The sequence below is a fragment of the Manacus vitellinus genome, unplaced genomic scaffold (genome assembly GCF_001715985.3).
Source record: "Manacus vitellinus isolate BGI_N305 unplaced genomic scaffold, ASM171598v3 scaffold_32_pilon, whole genome shotgun sequence".
In the NCBI taxonomy this organism is placed as follows: Eukaryota; Metazoa; Chordata; class Aves; order Passeriformes; family Pipridae; genus Manacus; species Manacus vitellinus.
Window position 1 is genome coordinate 5,395,402 of NW_021940460.1, and position 10,273 is coordinate 5,405,674.

A 10,273-nucleotide genomic window follows, 5' to 3' on the forward strand; every position below is an offset into this window, starting at 1 on the left:
TGGCAGCTCCTGCTGTCTGTCAGCATCACCTGTCAGCACAGCCTGTCCCCTCCTTGTCCCCCTGTGCTATATATGCCTGTGGAGGGCTGGGAGCCAGGGCCAGCTCGGGGGGGCACCTGCCTGCACGTGGGCAGCACCTCTGCAGCAAGAGGGGATCCTCTCCCACCTGCCAGGGCAAATCCCAGCTTCCCTCTGCCTGCAGAGCTGCACAGGGTGTGGGGGGCAGGAACAGGGGGGTTTCATGCCAAAAAAGCCCCCGCCTGGGATGGCTGACCCCCGTCACAGTGCTCAGACCCTTTTCCCTTTCTATTTAGGGAAGCATGAGACAGCTGAGCCTCGGGGACAAGCGGCCCCACGCCAGCAGCTGCAGCAGCACCCAGCACCTTCCAGAATTCCCGATGGAAAGCTGACTGACACCTAGCCCTGCCTGCTCCTTCTCACAGGGCCTTTGGGAGCCCATCCCACTGGAAATCTCACCCACTGCCACCTCCCCTTTTTCAGCAGCCCATTGTCACAGACTGGAACACACACTGTACTGGAACTTACTGTCCCACTGCTGTGATGAGTGGCTCAGGGCTCAATTTGAGTGACACCAGTAGCCAGAGCAGCACTGAGCTCCAAAAGAGCTGAGCCTTTCAACACACCCTGTCTCCCAGGGGTCACACTCAATCAGGAATTCTGCTTTGGGACTTATCTCCCCCAAAACACAGGCCTTGCCTTCCTGAGTGTCCCCACCAGCATCCCAACTGTAAATCAAATGGGGGAACTGGCAGAAGGATGGGGAGAGCACAGGCTCTTCACAGAGACACTGCCAAGAGGAAAAATATCATTGTCTTTAATTCCGTGATCTGTGTTGTGGTTTGTGGATCTTACACAGCAAGAATTGGCACAGGACTGCCCTGCCAGGTCTCCTATTTTATTCACCTGGCACCAGCGACACTGCTTGGCCCCTGGAATCCAGGCAGGAGGCGATTCCAAAGGAATTTGGAAATCCCTTCACAGCACATCACCTGCACTGCAGCTGCAGGACTGCATCAAGGGCAGCTTACACACCTTCACCACTGCAGGGGTATGTCCAAGGCACAAGGACAGCAGCTGTGGAAGGTGCAAGAGGCCATTCCTGCCTTGGATAGACTCAGTCCAGTGGCTTTTCTAGGATTCACATGGATCAACACACCAGAAACCCATTCCCATGTGGCTTGAGGTACCAGGGAAGGCTTGTCTGGCTTCATTTCAGTACTCCTGGGATACAGCACAGCCTTTCTCACGTCAGCCAGAATAATAATTCATTGTCAGAAGCAGCAGCACAGCAGGTACTGCAGGTAAACTGAGTTACAAAATTAAATGTTTGATGCTGAGAGTGCAGGGTGAGCAGGGCAGGCTCAGCAGTGAGTGCCGGGAGCCCTCTTCAGGCCTCGTCTGGGAAAGAAAAAGTAATAATAATTTAAAAAAAAAAAAAAAAAAAAAAAAAAAAAAAGGCTTTTCAGGAGAATTCAAGCCCCGGGCAGCCAGGGAAGGGCACACGGCTCCCCACACCCGCAGGGCTGTGAAGCCCCCCCGCCCTCCGTGCTCCTTCATTTCCCACCCTGCATCACCGGCTGGTGAGCCTGGCCAGACCCAGCCCTCGGAAAACCACAGAATCCCGGAAGGATCGGACTGTAGGACCCGGCGCTCTTGTGACCCAGGCGGGATGAGCCGGGTGAGGGACACCCCAGCGGGGTCAGGGAGCGGTTGGAAAGGGGCAGAGCAGCCGTCCCGGCCCTTCCGCCGGGCAGAGGAAGCAGGAAGGCGAGCGGGCAGGGGCCGGGCAGGGCAGGCAGGATTTTACCCCCTGGAGGCTCCGGGGTGGACGGGAGGGTGAAGCTGGGCACCTCTCGAGGGGCTCTGCTGGGAGGATGGGATGGCGGATGGGGAGGATACCCCTGTCCGGGGGATGGGGCTCCCCCCGCCCGCTGTGCCCTCCCCGAGCAGGAGCCGCTGGCTCAGCCGCGATGCTCCCGTGCCAGATTTGGGGATGCTTGACCCTAAAAGGACCCTAAACACCCACCGTAACCGCCCGTCCCAGACACAGCCTGGGCGGCTTCTCCCCAGCTCCAGAGGCAGGCACCATCCAGGGCAGCACATGGCTCAGTGTTGGACTTGGTAATCTTAGATGTCTTTTTCCAACCTTAATGATTCCATGAAATCCACTCTCCTCCGCAGGTCTCTCCCGCCCCCGTGGCTGTGGACATGGTGGTCCTGCGGGCTGGGCTCTGCCCTGGTCTCACCGAAGAGATGATCCAGCTGCTCAGGGCGAATGGCATCAGGACAGGTAATGGGGTGGCATCGGGGCCTCGGGTTGGGAGAGGGCACACCAAACTGCACATTTGGTGTGCCCACATCATCTCACGTCCTGGAGGGGTGCTGTTGGTGGAATATCCCTCCATGTCCTCCTTGCTGAATGTCTTCTGGGTCCCTCTGGGTGGATATAATGATTCAGGACAGTGTAAGGACAAAGTAGAGATCTCTGCAAAAGCTTTTTGAAGGCTGATCTATTATGGCTTTTCAAAGGTATTTTGGGAGGATTTGTGCAGTTTTCCCTCTGACAAAAGCCCAAGTTCCTCCCACGCTGCACCCTGGGCACCTCCTGCCCTTAGAGGGGAAGCAAAAGGTGGTGCTGGGCAGCTCTTGAGCAAAACAGGGAGAATTTTTACCAGCTGCTCTCCCTGATCTGTTTTGCAAGAAACAGTTTGTTTTGTGATGGGTGACGGGGCCGTCTCAGAGAAAAAACTCAAATGTGGGATATCCTGCTCCTCCACTTGCAGTGTTGGCAGAGGACACAGACACTTCCAGTGTTCGTGGTCTGACCAGGTTTGGCTTCCAACCTCTTGTCCCTCATGTTGTTTGCAGTGGTGGACTTTGTGTCGTCGGACCTGGAGGATGTTGCCCAGAAGTGTTCCCTGTCTTACAAGGTAAAGAGGACTCCTAAGTCCTGGTACATTAATCAGGGATCTCAGAGCTGATCCCCTCATGGCTTGGATGGCCTTGTCTGGGGGAAGCTTCTGCAGCAGGTGCTGGCCCTGGACTTGCTCAGTCCTGTTTCCAGACAGCTCTCTGTCCCCCAGGCGCTGGTTGCAGTGAGACGTGTGCTCCTGGCCCAGTTCTCTGCCTTCCCTGCCAACGGAGCAGACCTGTACGAGGAGCTCAAGAGCTCCACAGCCATCCTGCCCACTGGGAACGCAAGGTGGGTACATCACCCATCTGCCCAGGGCTGGACTTGCTGCACAAGGCCCTGGTTGCCAGCACAGACTTTGAGTTTCAGTGTGGTGATGCCCTGAGCAGGGTTGGTGGTGTCCATGCCATGCCCAGGGGCTTGTCTGTGTTTGGGAAGGGGACTCTAGGGACAAGTGTCTGGGCACTGCTGCTTCCTGATGCCCCTACCATTCTGGTTGAAGGGGTGTTGATAATCCCACCTTGTGTTCAACCCGTAGCCTGGACCAGCTGCTGGACTCTGGGCTGTACACGGGGGAAGTGACGGAGCTCATGGGAGCACCGGGCAGTGGGAAGACGCAGGTGAGTGGGATGGAGGAGCGGGGAGAGGACAGGTGGGGTGAAGGTGATGCCTGGCTGACATGTCCCTGTCCCTCCAGGTGTGTCTGGGCATTGCAGCCAGTGTGTCTCTCAGCCTCAAGCAGCAGGTCCTGTTTCTCGACTCCACAGGGGGTTTCATTGCCTCCCGTCTCTACCAGATGCTGCAAGCACAGACAGAGGATGAGGAAGAGCAGGCAAGTTCCCCTGGAGCTGGTCCCTCTGTTTGCACTAAAACTGCCTTTGCTCTTGCCTGCAGACAACCCCCAGGGACGGTTTGTCTGCCCAGCTCTGCCTTTGTCCTCATGGGCTTTTTTGGGTCCAGACTCTTCCTCCCATGGCCCAGTGGGTGCCGTGCTCAGGACAGACACTGCTCTTTGTTGTTTACCTTGGGAGAAGGGGAGGACTTGCTGTAGTTGCACATACTTTTGCTCCCTGAGCTCAGTCCAGGTTACTTCTTCCATCAGTGGAATAGGGACAATGGTGTTCGTGGGGTGGAGGCAAATGAATAAGTGCTCTGTGTCGTGGTGTGAATGTAAAGAGCTGGTGGCAGCTGGGGCAGAGGGAATATGGCAAGTCCTGGAGGGGGTGAGGCTGTGGGTGATGCCACTCTGTGCCACAGCTGGAGGCTCTGCAGCGGATCCAGGTGGCCCGTGTGTTCGATGTCTATGAGATGCTGAGTGCCTTGCAGGAGCTGCGGGATCGCCTCTCCCAGCAGGTACCAGGGGGGGTCTGGGCCCCTCTCCCCTCCCCAGAGCTGCAGGGAGGGCTGCAGGGTGTGCCTGGCAAGTGACTCCAGATCACCTCGTCCTGGGTGCATTTGAGCCTCTATGCAGCTCACAACCTCCCAGACTGCTGGATTTGCAACTCCACATTGCACCTGGTCCCTCTTTTCAGGTCATGAGCTCCACGGGGCCTCTCAAGATCGTGGTGATCGACTCGGTGTCAGCTGTGATTTACCCACTGCTGGGTGGCAGGCAGTCAGAGGGTGAGCTGTGTCCTTAGGGTGTGCCAGGAGGCTGCAGAGCTCTCTGCTTGTCCTGAAGAGCATCTTCCTCCCAGGTGTGCTGTGCCTGGAGGTGGGGCTGGGACAGGTTGGATGGGGATGTGACCGCTCCCATCTTTGGGACTGGATAAAGGGGGAGTCAGTTGGCAGTGTTGTCAGCAAACACTCAAGCTGGTTGTGGCCGTGGATCATGGCAGTGGTTTGAAACCTGTCCAGGGGACAGGGGAGGCACTGAACTGTTTGTCCATATGTTAAAACCTCTACTTGCAGTGTCACAGATACATCACAGTTGCTGGCACAGTTTGCAGAGCTCCCCAGAGGCTCCTTCTGCCAGAAGGGACTTTAAATCAGAAGTGAGGGGCCTCAAACACCTTCCAGAGGGACTTGCGCACCTGGATGGCAACTAGTGCTGTCACAGGGAGTCCCCTCACAGCCACAAGTGTAGGAAATGAAGCTGTGAGCTGGAGAGATGGGTCCTGTACCTGCTAAATCAACCTGGCCAGCTTTGACTGAGCTCCTGGTGCTTTCGTAGGTTTTTTTGGCCTTGGGGCTTCTAAGACAGAAAAGGAGGGGGATTGGTCTGGTGAAGATGTCCATGAACACCAGCACTGGCACTAAATCCAGTGCTCATGCAAATCTAGATGTGGGTCCCACTTTGTAGGTCAATCCCCCAACACCCAAGTGCCTTGTCCTCCTCCAGGTCTGGCCATCATGATGCAGCTGTCCAGGGAGCTGAAGACACTGGCCAGGGAGTTCAGCCTTGCTGTTGTGGTGAGTGTTGCTGCGCTTTGTCCTTCGTGTGTTGGTGTGTGCCCTGAGCCATGGAGAGGCTTTGGAGCCCCTGGGAGAGGGCAGCCCACTCCCAGCTAAGCAGGAGCAAGAGGTTTGTACCCCACAGTGCTCTGCTCCCTGACGTAGCTCTGTGTCTCTGCAGCACACAGATGTCTTATTTCAGTGAGTGTGGAGCAAGACCAGGGCTGGTTTGCTGGCTCCTGCTATTGCTGTGCTCAGCCAACACGGCATTCTCTGCTTTGAGCAAGGCAGGGAGATTGAAAGGTTGTTTGTGTTTATTTTTGATATAACACCGTTCATTTAAGGGGCTGGCCAGCCTCCTGGTTAACCTCTTAACTACCTTGGAGGAGCTGCAGGGCATTGCATCATCCTAAGGGAGCTGGGGACTGGAAGGGGCCCTGCTCCTGTTTCCCCAGCTCTTGGCCAAGCAATTGCATTTGCCAATGCAGCCAGACAGGTTACTGGGACCATAATTTATGTGTCTGAACTGGGAAGGCCACAACAGAGAGTGGTGGTCTCCTGAGCCTGGCACTGGAAGGCACCAAGAAAGTCCTGCCCTTTGTTCTGATAAAGCGACAAGGAGGTGCCTGGAAGGACACTTGGAGGCTCCAAGTTAAACCCTCTGGGTGGCTTCAGCACCAGGAGTGATGCAGCTTGCAGATCCAAGCGAGCTCCTACCCGAGTACCTGTCTGGGCCACTTGTCTGGGCTGTGTTTAGAGGGGATGGCACAGCTGTGCCAAGAAGGAAGGCTCAGACTGGCCGTGATCTCCAGTGTTTCATTGCACCGAGTGGCACTGCTTTTCCCAGGCACTGATAAGCCTGTTTGTGCTGCAGGTGACCAACCAGGTGACAAGGGACAGCAGCACTGGCCCACTGAAGCCAGCCCTTGGCCGCTCCTGGAGCTTCGTGCCCAGCACTCGGGTGCTGCTGGAGAGCAGAGAAGCCTCCTGGGACAAAGGCACGACACGGCGCGTGGCTGCCCTGGCAAAGTCACCCCGCCAGGTGAGGCTCCCTGGGCTGGGAATGGAGGAGCAGCTGTGGGATTTGGCCCTGATTTTGGAGCAGAGGGTCAGGCAGGATCCAGCCTCACTGGGTGAGCCATGGTGGTGGTGGGAGAGGAGCTCCTGCAGCCTGCCTGTACACTGTGGAAGAGAGGAGCGTCCCAACAGCCTGAGCTTGTATTTGTAGGCAGGTTAAATGAGTGGCACCACTTCCAGTGCAGGTCACTGTGTTCCTCATGCTTGTCTCGCTCTCCTGGTGGTGTGTGGGTCCCATGGAGATGGCTCCTACACCTGCAGAGGGGACTTTGGCTTGACTCCTGCCTTTGCACAGGCAGCATTGCCTAAGCCTCTCAGCTCCAAGCCTCCTCTGCTGCCTGATCCAAATGGGTTTGGATGTGGTGGTGTGCAGGGCAGTGAAATCCATCCTGGATGTGCTAAATAATGGTGTGTCTGGGGATGCCTCAGAGCAATATGTTCTTTCTTTGCTAAATTGCATTGTCTATTTGCATCTCTGGGTTCATCAGACCAAGTTAAAACGGGGGCACCAGCAGAAAGAAATCCTCAGGGGGATATAACTGGGGATTTCTGGCTCTGGGGCAGGTGGTGGAGTGATGTAGAGTCCCAGCAGTGTGAGGTTAAGCTTCTTTCTGTTTCTCCTTGCAGCCAACAGGGTTACAGGTGGAGCTGGACATTGGAAATGGTGCTATGCCAGAGCCGAGCCCTGTGACACCCACACAGGGGCTCTGATGTGATGGAAAAGCAAACGTCAAGGTCCAAGAGAGCTGCACAAAAGCAGGCAAGCACACTGAAGGTTTTACAGACCGACTCTGAGGGTCCTACAGCCCTGGACCAACATGAAGAACCTCTTGTTCTTCAGCCTGGGGGGAGAAACTGAGCGTGGGGTTCCCCAGAGATCTTTGTGCTCAGCAGGCGCTGCCTGCAGTGGCTGGGCCGTGTGGGCAGCACAACAGCCAGCTCCTGTCCTCTGCTGCAGGCTTATCTTCACCCTGCAGAGCCAGCCCTGTCCTCAGGTGTTAGCTGGGGACCAGCTGGCTTGTCCCTGCACAAACCCATGACTCCCTGTGGTGGTTTTGTTCCCCCCATGACTTGCTGCCCTCTGGACCTGGAGCTCTGATGGTCCTTGGGCAGCTCACAGTGGTCTTGGTTCAGAAATAAAAGGAAAAAGCTGTTGTACACTGTGGTTGTTGAGAGCTGGAATTCAATTAAAGGTGACTGCTGGGAACTTAATTAAAATGTTGAGGGTTAGTCCTCAGCAGGACTGGGTTGGGACAGGCTGGAGTGGGACAGACTGAGATGGGAGAGGCTGCTGATGAGCAGGGACATAATCAAGTGCTTGGTCTGACCTTCTCCCCAGAGTAACACCAGGCCTTGTGAGGAGCTGCTGGTGTTTTTGGGGCAATGCTGTGCTGCATAAAGACTTGCTGATAACTGATGGAAGTTCTGGTCTGGATCAGCTGGGGCTGATGAGTCCTGGTTGACACCAGCTGGCCCTGCCTGATGCTCAAGGATCTCTTCAGTTGCATGTGGTGATGTTTGAAATAATCTCTCCTTCCTCTCCAGCGCTTTCCAGCTGCTCTTGCCTGCTCTGGGTGACCTCCTGGGCAGTTATGTGGTGCTGGGGAGGAGACAGGAGGCTGAGATGTGATCCCAGATGTCTCAGACACCCTCATCCTCTGCATAATAAGAGACCTCCCTGGCAGGTGAACTGAGCCATGGTTGTACTTCAAGGCTGCTGATGTTGAATTTGGGGGCTGGAACTAATTCAAGGCATGCTCATTAAACTAATAACACAGCAGCACAGCTCCTGGAGCCTTCTAGGGCTGTACTGGGCAAAGAGGAGTTTGATTTAGCCAGAATTTGTGTCTCCAGAGTAGACATTAACAGTGTGCAGCCCTGTATTCCTGAGCAGATAGCTGCTGTGGGGAAGGGGCAGTTGAAAGGGATATGTGAACACACATTTTGGTTTCCCAAGAGGCAGCACCAGGTCTCAGCGTGGATTTTTGTTTGAAACATCTGTCAGAGTTGTGTTTTCTGTGAAACTCAGCTCTTGGTGCTCCCAGGGCTGTGGTTTAGGGGGGCAGGTCCCCCCTCCTCCATCGTGGCCACCCAGCCACTGCAGCTCCCTGTGCATGGCCGTGGGAAAGGCCATGATCCCAGCAGGTCCTGCTGAGCAGGGGAACGTGCCAAAGCAACAGGAGCTGAGCCATTAAATACATAATTTTTACTGAAAACTTTTTAAAGTTGTGTATTTATTTGTGTTTCTGGGCTTTCCAAGCCCAGGAGGGGAGGTTTGGTGGCCCCAGGGATTGCAGCCTGGCTGGAGGATGGTTTTCCTGTGCTGATGTGGCTGGTCCTTACAAGCAGAAATTTAGCTTGGTGCATCTCTTGGAGCTGTGAATAAAGAGCTGGTGCATGCAAATTTCAACCAAAACTCTGTGCTACTATTTTATCTCTCTGTCTGTGGTTATTTAGGGGAAGCAAAGCTCCCAGGGTGGGGAGTGTGAAGCAGAGAAGAGCCAAATAGAAACCTCTTGGGTTGTATTTGAATGAAGAGGGCTTTCTGGATGTTTCTTTCCCCGAACTAGCAGGGGGATGAGAAGAGGAACAACCTACTTTGAACCCTCACCAGGCTCAGCATGAGACCAGCCATGTGCCCAGTGTGCATCTTTCCTGTGACATGACAGAAGAAAGTCTGCTCTTGCACTCAGTCACTGGGGAGTCACGGGGTGGTGATTCAACAGGGACATGGCCAGCCTGTCTGGAAAGGTGAGGATGTGAAGTCTGGGCTCCTCCAAAGCTTCCCATCCCAGCTTTCATAGGCATAGTCATGACCAGGGGGGATTTTCTCTCCTTAGCAATCAGCTCATTGCAGCTGTGGGAGTTTTATGCTCTCTTGGGAAACAGCTGGATAGGTGGGGGAGGACGGTGAGAGATGAGGCCTGGCTGAGTTTCGTGTGGCAGCTCCTCCTCTCCCTGTGCTGCTGAGGTCACAGGGATGTCCTGAATTTCTGGCTGCATTGCTGCTGTGGGTGCTGGTTATTGCTTGGTGTGGGGACACCAGAAGGGCTCAGGTTATGGCAATCTATTACCTGATCTGGAAAAACCTGACCTCTTACTCAAGCTCATTTGCCCTAAATTTGCATAGTAAAATCAGGCCAAAAAGAGTTCCTGACCTCAATATCCTAATTCAGCCTTTCTCCTCCATGCTCAGACAGGCACTTCTGCAGCTCTGTAAGGCAGAGCTCAGGATGTCCCCACTTCCTGCCTCTTCCCCTTGCTTAAAACAGCTGGGGAAGCACTGGAAAGGCTTGGAGCAGGGCAATGAAACCCATCCAGGGCAGACAGGGCACCTCTCACCCCAAGCAGCAGGGATGTCTTTTGGCACTAAGGGCTTATTTGCCTTTGATATGTATAAAACACGCATATAAATGTGTGTTTATATGTACTGTGTGCATATTTGTGTCTGTGTCATGTCTCTGTCTATCTGGCTGTCTCTGTATGGGTGTATCCTCAGGATGAGAGGACATGGTCTCAACCTGTGACAGGGGAGGTTCAGGTTGGACATTAGGAGGAATTTCTTCTCAGGAAGCGTAATTAGACATTGGGATGGGCTGCCCAGGGAGGTGGTGGAGTCACCTTTGTGTTTAAGGACAGCCGTGGCACTCAGTGCCATGTTCTGCTTGACAAGGGGGTGGTGGGTCAGAGGTTGGACTTGATGGTCTTTTCCAACCCGATTCATTCTGTGATCTGTCGGTATACATCCTCTTCCCGTGCAACGCGGTCAAGCCCCGTGCGCGCCGCAGGGACACCCCCGAAACACAGGAGAGCCCCGCAGTGTCCCCTCCTTTTCCCACGTGTCCCGCCCGGGTCTCGAACACGCGGCCC

The 10,273-nt window shown here is 54.9% G+C and overlaps 1 protein-coding gene across 2 annotated transcripts; it reads left to right on the plus strand.

Moving 5' to 3' along the window:
• Positions 1–421: 421 nt before the first annotated feature.
• On the plus strand, positions 422–7,559 carry RAD51D (RAD51 paralog D). 2 transcript variants are annotated; one of them, XM_018076659.3, is made up of 11 exons: positions 422–1,322; positions 2,203–2,311; positions 2,890–2,951; positions 3,105–3,223; positions 3,471–3,552; positions 3,630–3,764; positions 4,190–4,285; positions 4,465–4,555; positions 5,274–5,344; positions 6,201–6,368; positions 7,031–7,559. In XM_018076659.3, exons 1-11 carry the CDS (start codon positions 1,164–1,166, stop codon positions 7,112–7,114), a joined length of 1,176 nt encoding a protein of 391 aa, XP_017932148.1. In that variant the 5' UTR covers positions 422–1,163; the 3' UTR covers positions 7,115–7,559. The 2 variants fall into 2 exon arrangements, with proteins under 2 accessions (XP_017932148.1, XP_008928651.2); XM_008930403.3 differs by lacking the exon at positions 422–1,322 and having other exon boundaries at positions 1,944–2,311.
• Positions 7,560–10,273: the final 2,714 nt, after the last annotated feature.